The following is a 21,323-nucleotide window of genomic DNA, read 5'->3' as shown; positions in this document are numbered from 1 at the left end:
ACATGATCTAATATGGGTCTTGAAGGAGGGGAGAGGCCTAGCTGAGAAAAAAGTTATAGAGACATTCCAAGCAGCCAAAATGTTCAGGGGTTCAGAGATACAAATGTGCTCTATAAGTTAACTGGTTTAGACCAAATGGAGTATTGATGGAAAGGAAATCTGAGAGGGCTTATTTGACATAGATTCAGTGAACTTACATACCCAGGCTAAAGAATTTGGAACCATGCCCTGCCGGTGTGCTCAGTGGTTGAACATCAACCTATGAACTAGGAGGTCACAGTTCGATAACCAGTCAGGGACATACCCAGATTGTGAGCTCAATCCCCAGTGGGGGGCATGCAAGAGGCAGCTGATCAATGATTCTCTCATCCTTGATGTTTCTATCTTTCTCTCCCCCTCCCTTCCTCTCTGAAATCAATAAAAATATTTTTTAAAAGGACTTGTATGCATGCATATAAGTCTAACCAATGGACACAGGGGGGTGAGGGCATGAGTGGGGGTGTGGGGGGCCATGGGGGAATAAGGACATATATGTAATACCTTAATCAATAAAGGAAAAAATTAAATAAAATACTTTTATTGATTTTAGAGAGAGAGGAAGGGAGAGGGATAGAAACATTAAAAAAAAAAGAATTTTGAACCAGGGGAAATCCATTAAAGCATATTTTCTCCAAGTATAGACTAGGATTAATAAGTGTTCCATTAAAAAGAGTGGGGATTGAGGGGAGAGAACTGTAGTCCAATAAGTGTGAACAATGCTGAGGTCTTCAGCACCTTTAATATTCTTATGTGCATTATGAGTTTGCAAGAAGGACATATAATATGCAGTGTTTCCTACATTTCTTAGACCAAAGAACTTTTTTTGAGATGCATAGTGAAGTTCTAGTGTTCTGTAAAACTCACTTTGAGATAAACCACCTGGAATGATTTAGAAGGGCAGGAGTTGAAGGCAAAGCCAAACACTGCATTGTGATGATTAATCTCTCACTGTTATGAGTGGATATGTCATCAAGAACAGAGAAGAAGATAAAACTGATGGAACCAAAGGGATGGCTAAAGATCACAGGCTAGGTATAGTTAAGATGTAGAGCATATGATTATAACCTGGCTTTAAACCAGGGGTGGGCAAACTTTTTGACTCGAGGGCCACAATGGGTTCTTAAACTGGACCGGAGGGCCGGAACAAAAGCATGGATGGAGTGTTTGTGTGAACTAATATAAATTCAAAGTAAACATCATTACATAAAAGGGTACGGTCTCTTTTTTTTTTAGTTTTATTCATTTCAAACGGGCCGGATCCGGCCCGCGGGCCGTAGTTTGCCCACGGCTGTTTTAAACCCTGCTTTGCTATGCTCTGACTTCATGATCTATGACAAATAACTTCACCTGTCTTAAGCATCAGTTTCCTCATCTATAAAATTAGAATATAATTCCCACCCCAAAGGGTGATTATAAGAATAACGTTAAACAATGTGTGAAAAGTGCCCAGCACAGGACCTGCCACACAGTGTGATGAAGCAGGAAAAGAGACATGACCTTCACTTTGGAGACAGTGATATTGTGTTCTCCGGTGTAATACCATTTCAGTGTTCTTGGTACCTGTTTTTCTATTTAGGCACAAACTGCAATAATTAGTCCAGAAAACATACTCAGTGCAAGGGGCAAGGCATAACACCAGTAACATGCTGCACCATAAATGGTGCTCGTGTTGGAATCCTCATCACAGAGTTATAATGATGTAATAACCAGGACCTGTGGCTGGCTTTCCTAAACAGGGAGATTCCACTGTCAAATGACTTAGAGAAGGTGTTTCCATCATCAGGTATTCATGAAACCAGACAAATCAATATCATATGTATATATGTATTCATATATGCATATATTGTATATATTGAGATATGTGCATATAGCTCACCTGATCCCAAAGACCTCTTATTTTAAAAACAAGAATCAACGGTACCTGACAGCGAGAAGGTTCCTAGGATGTGCAAATCTTAACAGAGTTTGTGAATTGTCAAAGAGGAATCAAGAGGTCTCTATGGAGAAAATTAACATAGATTTAATGTGACAAACAGTGGGCCCTTCTATTGGCAGGGCCATCCCAGGGGTCTCCAAGCCATCCGAGGTATTTCTTCTGGACATGGGTATTAACTAGTGGTTAATTAAGGAGCTGCAGTTCCTTGAAGTAAAACATTTATTAGAGCCTCGGAAAGCTGAGGCTGGGCTCCAGAGTGGTTTGTCTGGCCATGATGCCTGTGGTGCCTTGATTCATTAAATGGTTTTCTCACCAGTTTCCAGAGAGGTGGGATTTGTGATGTAGACTTGGGAATTCCTTTTAGGTAATTAGTTAAAAAGTTAAAAGTCAAATAGATTTCTTTAACAGGTTTAATGGTTTAACAGGTTGATGAGCTATTTAATTCCCACATCTTTCTGCTCACGGGACTATTAGAGTTTTAAGGGACCTTCAGAATCATAAAATCCACCTCCTTTGTTACAGATGGAAAAGCTGAGCCACCTAGAGGTGAAATGACTTATCCAAGGTCATCCAGCTAGTTCTAGGATTTTACTTTCTTTTCTCTATTCCTACTTCTTTTAACTCTCCTTCCTTTTTTCTCTGACCAACATTCTGGTCCCCCACAACACACCTCTCTGCTGATTATTTCTTGGATTGACCCTTACTTTATGAAGTTCCCTGTGCATAAAATTATAATATAGTGGGTCTTTGCCAATTAGTAACCCCTCACCACTAATTCATCACTACATTTGGGACGAAGAGAGGAGGGAAGTGGCACAATTTTAAATTTACTATGATCTTTGAGTCAGCTTTATCTACACCTGGGAATTGCAGTTAGACAATTAAGGTTAGTAAAGCTCATTGAATTTCTCAGAGGAAAGGTGTTATTTGAATTATTACCAGATAATTATTGTTAAAAATAATAATAATGTAAAAAATAGGAACTTTACATGTTAGAGACATTATCATTTTAATTTCCAATGTGGGGAGGAAAGCCCTAGGGGACCTAGAAATGATTATTTTCATAATGTGCTCTATGCCGGAAACTCCTCGAATTCTGTCTAATGCCTGATGACCTGACACACTGGCCCAGAATCAGAAGGCAGTGGAGCCTTGCGAGCTGTTAGTCAAGTTGTTCAGTTGGACCTGCTCCTTAAACACAGCCCTAGGTGGGAAGGCGAGTGTCAGATGCCAGACCTGTGGTGCCCGAACCAGTGTCAGCAGCCTCACCTGGGAGCTCCTTAGAAATGCAGAATTCACCTCCACCATTCCAGTTTGAGAAGACTGCTGTAAGGTAGATGAGAAGACTTTTCATATTCTGATAAGGAGGAGCTAGGAAGAAGCCATATGTATTGACAGTATCTGAAAGAGTTCCTTCACCGGAGGTCTGTGCTCTCAGTTCTGTCAGTGGCTCTGAGTCATCATGGAAACAGCATAAGCATCTTTCTTGCACTGAGATCACAGTGGGAACTAGAACGTGTCCCTGCTGGGCTGGAACAGTGACTGTATAGTGGAAAAAAGCACAGATTTAGAGTCAGAGGGGTCTTGGTTTGACTATACACAGCTTCCTAATCTTGGAGTGGTTATTTGAGCTCTCTGAGCCTCACTTTTCCTCATCTGCGAAATAGTTATGGCAACACCTACAGGATGACATTGCTGTGAGGGTCAAATGAGAATGTATTTACATATCAAAATGCCTGGCATGGTCCCTGACAACATTTAGAGGTGTAATAAATGGCAGCTATTATTGTTACTATTATCATTTTTGTAAGCTTTAGTCATGAAGGCCCCAGCTATCACTTTAGAATGACTTGGTGTGGTTTCTAAAGAATGGGAATAAGACCTCTGCAGGAAGTGCCTCACAGTAATATATGGCTATGTGTTACATAACAGCTCTGTTTCCCCAAGGGCTTCCAAGACGAGCTGCAGAGATGTCAGAAACACAGGCGGGAATGGAAAGGACTCCAGTCTCCTGCCTCTGACACCAGCGAGAGCTGTGCCAGCTGGGTTCCCAGAGCAGACTATTACAGGGATGATGTAAGAGGCAAGGAGCACAGCTGTATTTCCGGTATGGGAGGCATGTGCGGCCCTAGCAGCCTCTCAAAATTGGCCCAGCAGCCTCTCAAAATTATCTTTTGCTTTAAAAAATGTGACTACATTGGTTATGGAAATCATTGAAAAAGAATAAATATTAAACTTCATGAAGTCATTTTCACTGAGTCTTTTTTAGAGGAGAACCACCCTTTAAGCAATAGAACATGACACAGCAGGTGGTAATTCTGATTAATAGACCCTCAGGTGTGTGCTAAGGCATGAGGGGAAAAAAGAAGAAGGGGATAGGTGACAATTTGCCAAAAAAAAATGAAAGCAGGATGTAGGATTGAGAAAGAGGAGTTGGATTAGGGAACGGGGAGATTATGTCTCCATTTAATTATAAAATGCACAATTCAAATCAAATGCTAGGCATATTTAAAATGTACACTCATCTAATTACACAATGGATTTGTAGGCTTCCAGGCAATGTTTCACTGCAATGTCCTAGACATATCGATCAGTGATTTCCCTTATCGTTTTAATGTAGTTGCCAGGGGAGAAAAGACAAGGCTTGTCTGGTGAAGTGTTGATGGCCTGTCCAGCCATGTGATGGTTTAGTAAGAAGAGCTCTAGGAAGAGCTCTTGAGCCCCATTTACTGTTTATGTGGCTCCTGGGGTGTGGAGAGTTAATGGACATTTCAGTGCATAGCATGGATCTACTGTACTGGCTGCAAAGAGTGTGATTAATAGTGCCAAGTTGTCCTCTGGCGAGTAGCGGTGAGCAAAGTACTCACCTGGGAGTCAGAGGAAGTCCTGTAGTTCTGTAGGCTGCCATTTAAAGGCTGAGTTTTTGTGGCCAAGGAAAAACTACTGAGATCTCCTGGAAAAACTACTGAGATTTCCTAACCTGGGAAAACACTGCTATACCCACAGTGTGTTAGGTTCGGCTTTCTCATCTCCGGTGAGAGAAAACGACTCTGTTTGAGGATAGAGATGAGATTAAACGATTAATGTTTCTTCTACCACAAGAGGAGAACAAGGGAAGGAAATTAGACACGGGAGGAGTCATCAACGTATTTCTAGAAGTAAATTCGTGATCTAATGGGGAAAAAATAAGTGAAACTTTAAAGTTGTAAATACTGGGCAAAGCTAGATTGAAAAAAGTGTTGAGGTGGCATAATAGCAAAATTGCCAATAACCTGTATTTCCATAAGGTCATAAATTTAAGCATAGAATTGCTGCAGCATGTTCTCACCAAGAACTTCAGCTGAACCCATTGCGTTTGCAAAGCGTGAGAAATTCCTTCATTCTGGTTTTCACCCTGAGTTTATCGCCCCAGTGGTATCTGCAATATTGTAGTGATTGTTTCTGCTGGTAATGTTAGCAAGGTTTGCTTCCTTGTACTTTAAATCACTTCATTTTTAAAACATTATTTAACTATAAAAAGATATTTATGAGTTCAGTTTATTGAGGTGAATAAGTGAAGCAAAATTCTTTATTTTTTGGACCCTAGCATATCTTTACAGGTAATGCACTCCCTACCCCTGAGTCTGTCTTGTCTGGTCAATGCTGGTGTTCTGCTGGGCCTATTGGTGCTGAGCAAGCACTGAGAGATCGTTAGAGATTTGTGAGCTTTTATATAAGTTATCATTGCCCAGCCAGTAACAAGGATATGGTGTTGAGCAAGTCAGTGCCTTTAATCTCCTCATCTGAAAAAATGAGGGGTTGGAATAGATGAGCTTTCCAATTCAGTCTCAGCTTCCATTGACTCTAAGCAAGAGTCTTTTTTTCCTTTTAAATACAGTTCAGCAGACATCAGCTGAGTGCAAACCTGTGTGCTGGGCATTGCACTCTACTGGGCATACAAAGTAAAAACTTTTCTGCTTTCAAGGCCTTTAGAGAGGGGAGAGATATAGTACACAAATAATTATTAGAGTCCATAGAATGTGCAAAGAGCTTAGTGCAAAAGTGCTTCAGGATTCAAGCACCAAGTGCAAAAGTGCTTCGGGATTCACTTTCCTTTGGGAAATGCTTCATAACTGAGGTAGCATTTGGATGGCCCTTGAAGCTACTAGTTTATGTGGACATTGGGAAAGGGGGGCATGACCGTGAGCATGGTGGGAAGGGGTGGGACTTTGCAGCAGTGGAGAATGGACTGTAGAGCTAAGACTAGGAAATTAGATTGGGGCTATGTTATAAGGGCTTTGAATGCCAAACTGAGAAGTAAGCAAATGAGCAAAGAAGTGGTATGTTTAGAGTGGTACTTTAGAAAAATGAATGTAATATTGATTATGAAGGATGGGCTAGTGGTAAAGAGAATCTAGATTCTAGAGCAGGGGTCCTCAAACTACGGCCCGCGGGCCACATGCAAATATAAATATTGTATTTGTTCCCGTTTTTTGTTTTTTTTACTTCAAAATAAGATATGTGCAAGTGTGCATAGGAATTTGTTCATAGTTTTTTTAAAAACTATAGTCCGGCCCTCCAACGGTCTGAGGGACAGTGAACTGGACCCCTGTTTAAAAAGTTTGAGGAGCCCTGTTCTAGAGGAAGTGAAGGCAGTTAGGAGGCTCCCCCAGCAATCCTGGTAACAGGTGATAAAAGGATAAATCAATATTGAGATAGAAAGCAGGTATTGATTAAGGAAGTACAGCCTGAGTAAAAACCACATAACTTGGCAGCCGATTAGATTTGGTAAGCAAAAGAAAAGTTGTTAGAGAAGACTCCTCAATTGTATGTCCAAGTAACTGGAGGAAGATGGTACCAATGGCAGGAGAGGAGGAGACTGGAGAAGGAACATATTTTGAGGGAGAAGCAATAAATTCTGTTTAAAACTTTCTGAATTTGAAATGCCCATGCAATATTTCATGGAGTATTCATCTTTTCCAGGTGTGTATATAAACACTGAATGAATGAATGAATGAGCCCATTACCAGCAGTTATTTAGAATGTTGGTCTGGAGCTCTGTAGACAAACGCAAACACTAAAGATAGCAATGTGGGTGTTCTCTGTGGAGAAGGGATTGTTGAGGTCATGGAGGGTGGGTGTAGGCAAAGCCTGAGGAGAGAATCTTGAGGAATATCTAAACTTAGGAACAGGAGAAAGAAGACCAGCCAGTGAGGGAGGCAGAAAAGAGAACTGAAGGTAGGAGGGAAGTCAGAGTAAAGCAGGGTCCCAATGAGAAGGGAGGAGAGCTTCAGGAATCATTTCAGCCCAATGTGGCCAAAGATGCAAAACCTGGGAAAAGGCCTCTGAGTTGTGGCTCTGAGACAGGTGGTAGTTCATTCAGTAGCTCCTGAGGCTGAACTCCACAGGTTAGAGGACATGGAGCCTTTGCAGTAAAGGGGGCAGAGAAGGTAAGAGCTCAGAAATATGGCCAGGTCAGTGGGTGTCTTGAAAATAGGTAAGAGCTGCCTGGCCGGTGTGGCTCAGTGGTTGAGCATCAACCCATGCACCAAGAGGTCACCAGTTCCGTTCCAGTCAGGGCACATGCCTGGGTTGCAGGCTTGATCCCTAGTGGGGGCTGTGCAGGAGGCAGCCAATAGATGTTTCTCTCTCATCATTGATCTTTCTCTCTCTCCCTCTCCCTCTCTCTCTAAAAATCAATAAAAACATTTAAAAAAAAGAAAATAGGTAAGAATTGAGCACTAGAGAGAGAGAGAGAGACTGCAGTGCAGGAACACTGGAGAAGAGTAGGCTATGGCAAAGTTGACTGACACTCCCTCCTCTTCCCCAAACCTTACCCTCCACCACAGCTTCCAAATCAGAACCATAAAATCAATTCAACCTGCGCTGCCAGGGCTGCCAATGCTGTCGGACCAGACAGGCCCGCAGGTAGAAACATGAAAAAGGGAGCCTGGAGGACATCCTCTCCAGCCCCTTCTCTGACTTGCCTCCTCTGGTGCCAAGGTGCTCACCAGCCTCTCAACCAAGTCCTGCTGTTCTGTGTTTATCCGAACAAATGATCGCCATGATTGTCCACTTAGCAGCCTGATTTTTGTTTGTCTCTCCTCTGATCTAGATGCAGCCGCGCTCTGCCCCCTGCCCCAATGAACATCTGCACTAGGCCCAAGCCTTGGAGTGATTTACCTGAAGAGTGACACCATTTATTTGGAAACTACTGTGAGTACATTATGCCTCCAATGAAAGGCCTCTTAGTTCACTTTAATTAAAAAAAACAAAAACACACAATTGTAAAAGCAGATGAAATTTTAGATGGCTTCACCTGTTGGATGCAGTGAGGTAATCGGACTCAGTCCTGAGGCGCCTGCAGCGGTTCTCAGCTTCCAACCTGTAGTGCACGCCTGGGCGGCATCGCGCCCTCCTCTCCAGGGGCTGCGCCTAGCTGGACCTGAGCGCACTGTGCATGAGTGGTGCTGCTCTGCTCGCTCATCTGCACCTCTTCCTGAAGCAGTGGCAGCTCCTGCCCAACTTGTTGGCCTTTCGCCACCTCACTGTGACACTCTGCTGCACCTCCCTGGAGCTTCATGCCACCCTGGTCAAATCCAGGCCTGCTTTCCTTGCCCATTTCTATTTGTCGTCTGAGCATCTCTGTGCCTGTGCTGTTGCCTCCTTGTTACTCTCGGGGACCAAGGCCACATCTCTCAGCCTTTGTATCTAGCTCAGCTCTGCCGTCTGAATGCACAGCTCTGTGTACTGGGTTTAGTTCCCTCTGTAACAGGCATGTATGTAGGAGCAGTACAGCTCTTGCAAGGCACGGTACAGAAATATGTTGGAGTAGGAGGTGGGATGCCTATAGGAAGACACTGATGAGAGATTGATATAAAGTATTCATTAATCATTGCTAAAAATAACAGATGAATATTTGGGGTTGTTTTATTTTCTTCTTACTAGAAAAGCCAGGCATTTACATTATTTAGAGGCTATGCATGCAAAATAACCTAATTTCACACTTTGAAACAAAAACTTACTCTATGTATCACAGTCACAAATTCTCCTATATGTTGTGAGGCAGGTGATGGGATAATATTTTCCAGGCATCTCTGTTAGTGGAAAATGTTAAGCCTGGGAGGCTAACGCCCCTCCTAGGCTTCAGGTAGGATTTTCACATTTTCATTTTCTATGTCTTTATAGCTATTCTGGCAAATATCAAACCCAAAGGGATAAAGCCAGAGGTTTTTGTCTTGTCTTGTTTTGTGTTGTATTGCTTTATACCTTGAATGCTTTGCCACCTGAATTGTGATTGATGGTAGTGGACGTGCAGGTGACAGGCAGGCCACCTGCCCGAATGGAGAGGGAGCCATCGGAGGGCTCTGCAGTACAATGGGGTCAGGTGACTAGGAACTGAAGATGTGACACCAGATCAGAGTTCTTCATTTCCTTCCTATGTAAGGAACGTACTTGTGTGAGCACCTCCCTTCATCCTCATGTTCAAGTGCAAGGTGTGCCTTAGGATTCCCACATCAGGTGTTTCTCTGAGTTTTTCTTCATCCTGGAATAACTGTGCCAGTGCAGGTAGCACAGCAGTACTGGGACGCAGGCAGGTGTTAAGGTATCTGTATCCTTTGGGAGAGGAGAGCGTCTCCACCACTCCCACCTCCCTGTGTTGCATAGAGCCGAGATCCAGACCCAGAAATCAGGACCTAAGGTTTCATGAAAATCACCAGGCAGCCCACAAGTGAGCGTCTGCTCTGCCATTGAAAGTATTTCACCTGAGCAGAAAGCCAGCGCCTGCTTTCACATTTCACAGGTCCTAGAGAACGGACAGATTGGGTCCCATTCTTGCAGCCTGTGCTTTTCAGAAACTCAGCTCCCTCATATATGAAAGAGAAATAATGAGAAAACTTAGAGTGACCTGCTAGGTGCAAAAAGCAAAAAGGTGATTAAAGTATAAAAATGTGGACTAATTACAAAACTTTGTCCCTTCCTGTGGGTTGTCAATGCCCTGGGCCAGGTCTCAAGGCTTGGGGGTGGGTATAAAGGGGGTGAGTGTTAGATTTTAAAACCTACCCACTCCCACACCACCTGGACGAGCATGCCCAGTGGCCCAGCCTATTTGCCTGGACTGTTGTGAAAATTAAATGAGAGAATGTATATGTAGTGTCTGGCCCAGCAGAGATGAGTGTATTTGCTCAGTCGACTAAAATTCACTGGACATCTAATATGTGCCAGGCACTCTTCTATACAGCAGAGGTATGGCAGCAAACAAACACCAGCACCTGCTGTCGTCAAGCTTACACTCAGTTTTCTTCTCCTGTAAATGGCAAGTAGACAAAATAGGTAGGTGGACGCTAAAAGAGAATTGATTCCCTTTTATTTTGCTGTGTCTTTCCTTCCAGAAAGTAAGATTGAGAGGCAAAGGGTGAAGAAACGGAGAGGGAAAGAATAGACATGTCTGTTAGTCTCCCTCCATCCCCGATGGACACAAACAAAACCCCAGAACCATTCTCTGCCTTGATTTGTGGCCCAGAGGCTGACCTTTCTGAACTCGGTTGCCCAGCTGTCTTCTCTTCTGGCTCCCTCTTGACTTTGGCCTAAAGGAGAGACCAGCAAGAGGTGTGAGAGTGGGAGGAGAGTGAGGTCACGGCATTATTAACCCAGCCTCCTTCCCAGCCACGCCTTTCCTTGCTCCTTCGGGGTAACAGTTGAAAGCTGAGATTTAACAGCTTCCCACTGCTGTTAGTCCCTGATGCTCACCATCCCTTGAGGGTCCCTTAACCTCATATGAACCTCAGTATAATCCTTTCATTGAATTCTCTTCAGTTCAAACCTTTGAGTGTACCATCTGTTTCTTGCCAGGATCCTGCCTGATACAGTGGGGGAGATATACACTGAAAAACATTGTAGATCAGCCTTGCCAAGAAAGTTTAAAAAAAAGAGAGAGAATAAATGTTTTAATCACAAAAACATCTTAAATTGATATGAGAACATTAGACCAAGTAGTGAAAGAGTAAATTGTAAGAACACATGATGAGAGAGTGCCAAAGGTTGGTTTTAATGAATAGACCACGGTGCTCAGGTTTGATGGGCTTCCATAGGCCAAGGGTAGCCTGTTCGAGCCTCAGCGTGAAGAATAGCTCTTGGTACAGCAGCAGCAGGACCAATGTGAGCAGACAGGAGGTGTCAGGAGGGTAATACAGTGAGATCATAGCGCTCAAGAAGAGATGCTTGTCCCAGCATTTTTTCCACCTTTGCTACAATTACAGCCCATTTGCCTCTGCCCAAATCTATATATTAAAAAAGATTACTGAACAAAAAAGATTACTAACATAAAGGAAGTGCTCTGTTATAGCAGAAAAGACAGAACCATAGAAATGACACTCTCTGTGAAAAGAGCTACCATCACTGGGCACTGACCATGTGCCAGGATGTGCCACCCACTTGACATGAATTATCTCATTTCTCACATCAGCCCTAGAAGGTATTATTATTATTTCTACTTTTTCAATGAAGAAACAGAGGCCCAGAGAAGCAGAGTGGCCTGTCTAGAGCACACAGCTACGAGGTGGTAGAACACAATCCTGCCACCAGCTCTTACTGGGTGCCTTGTTTCCACCTGCCCTTTGCCCCCAAACCCAAACATTCCCTAAGCCTTCCCCCAAGGCACTGTTGGGAAGGAGCGTAAGGAAATGGTTACCAGTCCAAAAAGATGGGGGTGGGGGACATCACTGGTCTAAATTATCATGATCTAATGACTGAGTAATTATTCATCCAGAGGAGGTTCTCACTAATTCTTTACGATCCAAGCAGGCTGGTGAGTGGAAGGCACGCTTAATGCGCGGGAGAGGGGGAGCCTGGCGGAGAGAAAATTGGGAGAGGGAGATAGAAGAGAGCACTCTGCTCTCCAAAGCCCCTGGAGACTGATAAGAGCTCACACAGATAAAATATTTATTTTCCATATGTTGTAGAAAGCACTGCCATCACTGTATGTGCGCAATGTGTGCGAAGAAGTGTGAAATGTATACGTGAAATGCCGCCTCTCTGGTTAATTTCCATGCATTTCACATGCATGATACCTACATCTCATCAATATGTCTTAATGCATATTTCCTTCCACATACAATATGGTCTAGTAAGGAAAGAGCCAACATCCTCCACAGCCTTTCTCACTGCTATGTTTCAGTCCAAAACTTGTTGCCAGGGCCAGCACAGTGAGAGTTAAAAACCAGAAGGGCCCGCTGGCTAACCCAACTGCCAGTCACCTTAGAATGCCTTCCCAGCCTTGAAGCAGTCTTTTTCTCTTAACAGAAATGTTTGCAGTGGGAAGATCAAATGGTTTTGTTCTCCTTGGACAATTGGGAGATATTCAGTCAGAATGTCAGAACTAACCGTTGAAAGGCAGGTGCCTGCAGCCACACTTTTTTTTTTTTTTTTTTTTTAATGCAGAGCTCCCACCAGAGTGGCGGGAGGAAGTGCACAATGATTGGTCTGTTTCTCGGTGGAAGTGTTCAGGGTACACCCAGTTTTGCTTTGCATATATTTACAAAACATCTGCCCTTTTCTTGTTCTTAAATCCTTCCCCCTCACCAGCCCCCTTTCCCCTTTCTCCCAGTTTCTTTCTTTGTTATTGTTGGCTTGTCTAACTTTTTCATTGGAGCTTTCATTTTCCGGTTGAGGGGCGACTTCATCAGAGTGTATAATTTTAACACTGGGAGGGAGGGAAGGAGGGAGAGAGAAAAGGGGAGTGGGGTAGGGGAGAGAGAGAGAGAGGGAGAGAGCGCTGAAAAGAAAGAAAGAGGCCTAGCGGCCAGAACTTGGCAAAGCAACCTTTGGCATGGTGACCAGGAGAGGAAGGTTCTGGTCTGGTGGGGAGGTGCCTCTCCAAAAGGCTGCCGGGAGCCAGCCAGTGTGCTACTGCCCTCTAATGGCTCCGGGCGGGAATGCAGAGCCACAGGGGCTGAAAGAGACTGGTCCTCAGATGTGCTGTTTGTATAATTATTTTTCACACAACCAAAGAAGGTATTTTAAATGAATTACTATAGGACTTGCTCTTTCCTTCTTAATAAACTACTAATTGAAAAAATAGGGTCAGAATAACCCACCTGTGCATTTGTAGACATAGACTGAGGCTATATTTCAGTGTTACTCAACTCTGGAAAAAGGAGTCCAGAAGGACTTTCAGAGAAGGTGGGATGGGAATGAATTGCTTCTGAGAACACGGAGTGGCTCTCTGCTCTCTGGCAGCTGGGAAACAGCCTAATGGCATACAGACAAGTAAAGTGATATTAGGCAAATGGGGGTATGAACCAATTAAGGTTCAGTTTTCAGTACTTTCTGTTCATAGAGATGACCCCAATGCCTCTTTGTTTTGAATGTACCCCAAAGGTGATCCTTAAGATAACAAGTAGGAGGGTGTGGTGCAAGATATCAGGTAGGAAGCTGGGTGAAATCTAGGGAAGGGAGCAAGGGCATTTATATAAAGAATAATACAATTTGTGCAATCATAAAAATAAAAGAGTAATGTTGGCCATATGCTCATTTTTGAAAGAACTTCCTTAATTCTGAAAGCTCACATCTGAAACTAGTGTAGGCCTTGCTAAGAGCAGCCAGGATGAATATTTTTTCTGTTGTGATTGTCATTAGTATTTCATCCCTGTATTTAAATGAATCATGAGGAGCAGCCTAACTTTAGTGAGCAAAATGTCCCTACTCCTACCGAGTGCCCTTCATGGATTCAAAGTAAAAGCAGCCATTCAAGGTAGATTTCACTGCTGTATAAAGAGTAGCAAACTTAATTGGGATTCAGACTATGACTATTCTCAAAATATACTTTAATTTATTCACCATTTCATTCTATCAACAAGTATATATTGAATTATGCTGTGTCTAAGCTATTGGCTTAACAGTACACACTAGACAGCAAACACTGGGAAGGTAGAAACCAGGCTTGTTCTATTCCCTAACCCACGCTGGCACACCATAGCCACATAACAAGTATTTGGAAAATGAATACATGAATAAATGAATGGTGGGAGGGAGGGAAGAGGGGGAAAGTGCATGAACACAGAGAATTCAATAATAACAAGGACATTTCCTAACCCTCAGAGTTTACAGTGTCCTAGAGGAGGGATAATCTATATATATAAAAGCCTAAGTGACCGTCTGACCGTCCGACTGGTAGCTATGACACGCATTGACCACCAGGGGGCAGACACTCAACACGGGAGCTGCTGAGCTGTGGTGTCTTGGCAGCAGTGGTTCTCAGGTGATGCACCTGGAACCAGAGAGGAGGGAGCCCAATTCTGGGGTGCGTCACCCAAGAACTGCCCTCTCGCAATCCAGGGCCCCTCGGGGGATGTCGGAGAGCCGGTTTCGGCCTGATCCCCACAGGCCAGGCCGAAGGACCCCACCAGTGCACGAATCCGTGCACCAGGCCTCTAATAAGTACATAATTGCAGCAAAATTGAGTAAGTAAAATAAAATAAGGAAAAAGTGTTTGGTGTTTCAAAGAAAGATAGGAGGGAGAAGAATTTGAGAGACAAAGAGTGAGGTCTTATCTGGCAGAGAGAAATCAAGACAGTTATAAGATGGAGACAACATTTAATAAATATAAAGGATAAATAGGATTTCAATAGAGTTGAAACAGGGGCATTCAAAGCAAGAGAAATAACTTGATCAAGGATGAAGATTCCCCAGGACGTTCTGGAAATATTCACAAAATTTGAGAGTTCAAGATGGCCAACATGTAGGGCATGTGAGCTAAGGTAGAATAGGGTCAGGCTGATGTGGTCACCTCAGATTTAGTGAATGCCAAGAAGTGAGACTAGGAGTCAAGGAGAATAGAGAGCCAGGAAGTGAGCAACATTCCAAACAAAAAGTGTTCGGGCTATTGCAATGGAAATGGAATGGAAACACAGATGATAAAATATAAAGGAAGCAGAATTGTCGGGACTTGATGAATTGACTTTAAGGCAGAGGAAGGTGTGTGACCCTGGGGTTTCCAACCTGGGGACAGACAACAGTAATAGAAATAAGGACCTTAGAGGAGCTGCTGGTTTTCTTAGGGAAAGAAAGGAGTTGGGGACCTCATTAAACTAAAACCTAGAAACCTGGTCTTTGCAGGTCCATGTAGACACTCAGAATCTGGGGGTTAGTTCCACAGTCACCCACTCAACAAACAGTGGGTAAAGCACTACAATTTGTTCCTTCTCTTACATTGGCTTCCTCCATCCTGAAAAGTATGTCTGAAAGCTTCCCTCTGTTTTCATCCGTGCCACCCCACCTCTGCCTCCTGCCCTCTGGAAAAGCAGATTTATTTCACAGCCAACTGGACCAGAAACACCGCATGCTAATCAGAACACCATATTCTGTGAGGGCAGATTTAACTGCCCCGCACAGCAAATCCCAAGAGAAGATATTCTGAGTAACAAGTTCATTGCTATGCTTATAGAAATAAGGAAAACATGGAAACTGGACTTACAACAGAGTATGTATCACACATGATCTTCGATCAAAAAGAAAGCACTTTCTCTGGTCACCATGCATATAGTTCTAGAAGCACAGAGCCAAGGAAATTGGGGAGAATTTTCAGGGTATGATTAATAATTCAATTTGACTGAGGCCTCTAGGGTATGTGCAGTCTAAGTTAAGCATTTATTTGTTTATACCAGTTGCATTGTCCAAGGGAGTGAAGACTGGACCTGATCAATAACTTAGCTCTTTTGCTTCCTATTCCTGACCCCAAATAACTATTAGCAATAACTACTTTCTAATTCCCTTTACCAATCTCTTCATCACATCCCAAACACCCTGTCACATTCCTATACCAAGAGTCATGAAGCCCTGGCCAGGTTGCTCAGAGTGTCATCGCAGTAACGCCAAGGTAACAGGTTGGATCCTTGGTCAGGACACATACAAGAATCAACCATGAATGCATAAACAAGAGGAACTACACATCGATGTTTCTCTCTTTCACTCTTGCTCTCACTTTCTAAAAATCAATAAATAAACTTGTTAAAAAGCAGTTCATGCACTAAATCAAAAAAACAAAGGGAATCTCAAGCTTTGGGTGAGTAATGAGTTTGGAATAGAGGATCTCCAGTGACACCTTAACTCTACCTATGGAATCTAAGCTCTTCTTTTCACTGTCAATTTGCTACCTTAACAAAAACCTCCATCACTAAACCACCAAACCCCTCTCATCTGTACAGCCTGAACATTTAGATTGTGATTTGAAGTTATGTATTGATCTAAAATAAAACCTAATAAAACTGCAAAAAAGTTGAATGTTCATAATGTGTTCCATGAAGAGAAATTAAAGCTGGAAGGAACCTTTAAGGCCTTCTAATCCAAGCCCTTTATTTTACAGATGAGGAAACTGAAGCCCAGAGAGGTGAAGTGAGGTGCCCAAGGCCACACAGCAAGTTAGAGGCACAGCTAGTACCATAGCTCAAGTCTCCTGACTCCCAGTCCAGTGCTCCTCCCATTACTCCACGAGTCCTGTCTCTAAGCTTCCTGACAAATGCTAGAACGGTAAACCTCCACTAGTATTTTTCCAGACCATGTTAAAACTCTGAAGGGGGAAAAAGGATGCCTTCTTGGATAATGTCAGCCATACGTAGCTCAAGCTGTCTAAAGTTCCGGGACAGGGTCTTTTTATGCAGCCAACGGAGTCCAAATGTGGTGCTGTTTGCTTGGCCCATATGCTTTCATGTGTTCCCAGTTAGGCCATTACTGGAGGGAAAAGAAAAAGAAAAAACAAGATTCAGCTTGTTTTAAAACAAGGGACATACTGGACTCCCTCCCATCCCCCCTCAGAAAAAAAAAAATCAAGTTATCTTTAACAGATTCTAAAAATGCCTTTTCCCAAATATGCATTCAGTTCCTTCAAAGGGCCCTTTGTTTATTTTCAGGAAGAAACCCAAGACAGCTGAAAACCAGAAGGCATCTGAGGAGAATGAGATTACTCAGCCGGGTGGATCCAGCGCCAAGCCGGGCCTTCCCTGCCTGAACTTTGAAGCTGTTTTGTCTCCAGACCCAGCCCTCATCCACTCAACACGTTCACTGACAAACTCTCACGCTCACACCGGGTCATCTGATTGTGAGTACACCAGTACAGTGGCGCTGTCTTCTCGGGGCGTGGAGCGGGCTTCTCCCCTGGCTCTGGCTCAGTGGCCCTCAGAGCAGGCTGTTTCCATTCGGTCTAAAGTAGCCAAAAATCACTTGCCACCATTTTGTTTCAGCCAACATCTCTATTTTCAAAACGGGATGTTAAAACCAGGTGACCAGCCATTTGGCCTCAAAAGAATGATTAATTACACAGAAACCACATCATCTCCCATAACATTAACTCATAAAAAGAAGTTGTGAAGTTGTGTAGCTAATTCTTTTGTCCCCGGGATCGGAATAAGGGCACTTTCCACCTTGACTTAATTGAGCAGCCAAATGTGGATCTCATACGGCCAGTTAGATGCAAGGAAACATCCATTTTGAAATTACTTAACACAAATCAGCTTTGCATTAGTTATTGGAGTCTCATGTAGCTTGGCTGAATTTCTGTCTTTCCAGTTTTTAATTTATTTTGAAGTGGTTAAAGGATAGCATAAATTTACAGAGGAAAAGAGAATGGCTTCCAAGAATTCAGAAGCCACCCAGGCCTCACGTAGCCAATAGAAACTCAGGTTAAAAATATTTTTTAATTAAAAAAACTGCCTACGGGCTAAATTTGGAAATGGGCAGCTTAATGAGATCGTCGCTTTTAAAATCACTCCATTGCTGTTTATTTTTGCTGTCTTCTCACTAATCTGGGAGTCACTTCTTTAAATTCTATTTTAAGAAAGTTGATAAATCACATTTAGGAGACTTTTTTCTCTTTTTGCAATGTAACCCAATACTTGAAAGAGAAAGATATATGTGTGTTAACAAAGGAAAGTAATGGGAAAACTTTGGGTTCCAATCCCAAAGAATATTCCTTTTAGTCTTGAAGTACCTAACAACTATTCTGATCTTATCTCCATTAGGGAAATCTGGTAACAGGCAAACAGCTGGCGTATTCTTCTTTAAAATGACAAAAAAAAAGTCTTATTTAAAAAAAAAAAAAGGACTCCATTTATTCTGTCCACAAAGACAAAAATTATTAATTAGGAAATGACATTCTAAGTTTCCTAGTGTCATTATTCTGGCAAAACAAATGCAAAATTCTGCAAAGAGGGCCAGAGGTGAATTCATTCCTGCAAGAGATTGCATTCCTTCCTCGCTTCATCATAATAGTCTCTAGATAGAGGAACAAGACCCAGGGGTGGAGTTGGGGTGAAGGAAGATGGTTCTGAGACCACACTCCAGCTGCCCCGAGAAAATGAAATGAGAATAAGGAGATCCAGATCTCCACAGCCAGAGTAATTTGTACAAAGTGGCCGCCTCTCTGGAGAAACCTGGGGGTCAGAAGCAGGGACTGTGTTCTGCTGGCCATTGTAATAGGAACATCCTTGGCCCTCTTGCCTGGCAGTCTCCAGCCCAATAGTAATTACAGGAAGGATTGGAAAACAGTGTGGCACAGTGCCCGTAGACATGTGCGCACTGTCCCTGCCTACTAGGAGGGTAGCCTGTTCCTGTGGCCAAGGGCCTGGAGCTCCTGCGTGCAGACCTTCCCGCCTGGCTTGCTGCCAGACCTTGTGGGAAGATTACATAGAATGGCCTTCGACCAGAAATCCCCTGTTGCAGCAAAGTGTTTTTCTAACTAGAGGAGGCACTGGGCTCCATTTATTGTACTTTCCTATAAGCATCCTCTGAGCAGGCCTTGGCGTTAGCATGGGAGATGTGCAAGGAACTGAACAAGCATGGTAGCCGTACAGTTCCCAGCGACGAGGAGGCCAGTCAGTAGGGTGTCTGAACAGGGAGGAGAAACCTAATCTCCAGCTGTTTGAAGTCAGTTTGATTTTGCCATTAAGATGTGAAAATCTTCTCTGCTCCAACCTGTTGTCTAATTGATTCTACTTTTCTCCAAATATATTCGGATCGTAGTTTGTCCTGAGTTGAGCTTACACTTCGAAGACAATTGTTTTTAGGAAGAATTCGCAGAAATCTGGCCATTTGGAGAGAAGATAGGAAAGAGGTTTATTTTAAGCTGTTAAAGTTTTGGATGTTCTTCTTGCTTTCAAGAGGATTTTTTCTTTTCTTTTTACTTTCAAATGTCATTCTTTCCTTAGATTAATTTAAAAGCCTAATTTCTTTAAGGTGAAATATTCAGTTCCTATTTAGAACTAACAGATTTGGGGCATTTATAAATAGTGCCCTTGACTTGTTATCTCTTTAACTTTGGAAACATCCGCCAGCATGTGGTATGCCCAGCTTGCACAGGTGCCTGAATTTTTACAGTACTGTTTCATTTGTCATGTGTTTAGCAAAATGATTCTTAGTCATGCTTTAATGCCCATTTCCTGTCAGTCAGTATAATTCTTCCCAGTGTACAGATGAGAAAACTGACAGACAGATGAATGACTTGCTTGTAATTAACTCATTCAGATACTGAGGGATGTCTGTGGCTTTGCTCTCACTGTGGGCAGCCTGGATTCTTTGTTCCAAGCCTAGAGATGGCATTCCAGGCTGTAAACGGGCATCTTGAAAATGTGCAACTACTCATTTTGGTGAGTGGGTTATAAAACACGATATATAAACATCCTCACAGAAGAAGTCAGTTCTGAATATGGACCAGTAAGGGTGGGTAGGCCACAGCGTCATTGCCTCTGAAGGGCACAGGCCAAATTGTAGAGGGAAGAGGATAAGTCTGACCCCTGACATTCTCAACAGACTATGTAACCTGCCCGGCCACTTCAGATTTGGCCAAAGATCCCAGCAATGTTCAGACTAAAAAGGAATATGGTTGAGAAGTGCCTTCTGTTGTGAGATGATGAGGTTAAATTAGTCCTAAGGTTACTATTACTCACACTAACAATTTCCTTTAGTATACTCCTCCATTACTTCCTAGTTTGTCACCTCTTTACCGTTTCAAACTCAGATGATGACAATGGAAGGCACTGAGATAAGGTTTGAAATGGATACAAAACTGAATAGGCTCTCCCTTCAAATGCTGAAACAGGACTAAACCACGTCAGGAGAGCAGGCGAGGCTCTCTAAGTGAAAGACCTTTCTTGTCAAATAGCAAGCTGTAGCCTAGCACAGTCATGTACACGTGACAGAGGCCACCCGAACTATCACTTGCATATTTCTCCCATATCACTTGCCCCAAAATAAGCGCCCCTTTGAAGGAGTGGAGGGGTGCCTCCTCCCTGGGGCAGTGCTCCCTGCTTTTGACTGTAGGCTCAGGATGCTGTTGTCTTTCTTTTGTTGGGAGCTGGCATCCGTGGTTGCTTACCTTCCCATGTTTTGCACTGGACTCATCAGACTGCCTTACTTTTGTGTGTCCTTGCCAAGATGCACTTACGCATTCACAGTTTTTGTTTATTTTTAATTTAACCTTTGCACATTACCAAAGTGTTGTGTGGGTGGGGTTAACTTTAGCTCTGCAGGTAGCATGACTTGCTGGGGCCAAACGCTGGCCAGGAGACTCATGGGCTCGTCCCTCTCTTTCCTGCCATCCACCTCCATTGGCCTCCCTACCCCCAACCCTTTGCTTCACCAGTCCAAGTTCCCGAGATTAAAATTTTTAGTACACTTGGTTCATTTTGAACTTTTAAGCAATTTTTTTAGAGAACAAAACAAAGGATTTTTTATGGCAAGCTCTATTAATGCCACATTAAGGCTGACATTTTAATTACCCCAAAGTCAGGAAATGCAAAGTCCGGGTTCCCACAGCAACAGAAACTGTCCCCCTAAGTGCCGGCCTCACAGCAGATTCTTTCATCTCTGATTACACAACGCGGGGCACAGGGACATTGTTTTTATCCACACACGTGGAAAGGCGCGCAGCTGATGGCCTTTGTTTTCTTCCTGTAACTACAGTTGAGGACATGGGTCGTTAGCCTCCCGCCCAGACCATCTATATGTATGATCCTGGAGCGGAGGCCGTTACAGCCCGCATGTGCACACGGTCGGAATTAAAGTTGCTGTGGGAACATTAACGCTGATTTCCGGACTTCCGTGCCAATCACATTTAAACCATAATGCTGTAATTTTTGGCATGTAATAAATGTGCATTTCATGTACACAGACAGAAAGAAGCATAAAATGTATTTTAAAGAGCAATTAATTACTAACTTTGTGATTAAAAAACATTTGGTGCATGTTCCTTCCCATTTAGCATCAGCTGCTGGTCTTAGCCAGGCCTAATAGATGACATACTGTGTCTCATCCTGTATCTCAGATGTACTTACTGTATGTTCCTGTTCTTCTAGATAATTAATTCCCTTAGTAAAGCTGT

At 43.1% G+C, this 21,323-nt stretch overlaps 1 protein-coding gene across 18 annotated transcripts in view; it reads left to right on the top strand.

The window, feature by feature from the left end:
- The window catches only part of ZBTB20 (zinc finger and BTB domain containing 20), an 853,596-nt gene that overhangs the window by 752,644 nt on the left and 79,629 nt on the right, over positions 1 to 21,323 (top strand). For 13 of the 18 annotated variants that reach the window (XM_014546952.1, XM_014546953.1, XM_014546954.1 and 10 more), the window contains 2 exons: positions 8,070 to 8,170; positions 16,861 to 17,048. Coding sequence is in view for 2 of the 18 variants with exons in the window: in XM_014546966.1 (XP_014402452.1) it covers positions 16,470 to 16,480; positions 16,861 to 17,048 (199 nt within the window). In the remaining 16 variants the exon portion in view is untranslated. Of the gene's footprint in view, positions 1 to 7,712; positions 7,958 to 8,069; positions 8,171 to 16,325; positions 16,481 to 16,860; positions 17,049 to 21,323 lie in introns of those variants that run through there. The other 5 variants (XR_001363890.1, XM_014546966.1, XM_005875313.2 and 2 more) reach the window with 3 other exon arrangements.

Source organism: Myotis brandtii, unplaced genomic scaffold, assembly GCF_000412655.1.
Source record: "Myotis brandtii unplaced genomic scaffold, ASM41265v1 scaffold46, whole genome shotgun sequence".
In the NCBI taxonomy this organism is placed as follows: Eukaryota; Metazoa; Chordata; class Mammalia; order Chiroptera; family Vespertilionidae; genus Myotis; species Myotis brandtii.
Note: the sequence above shows the minus strand (reverse complement) of the source record. Positions and strands in the feature narration are given on the sequence as shown.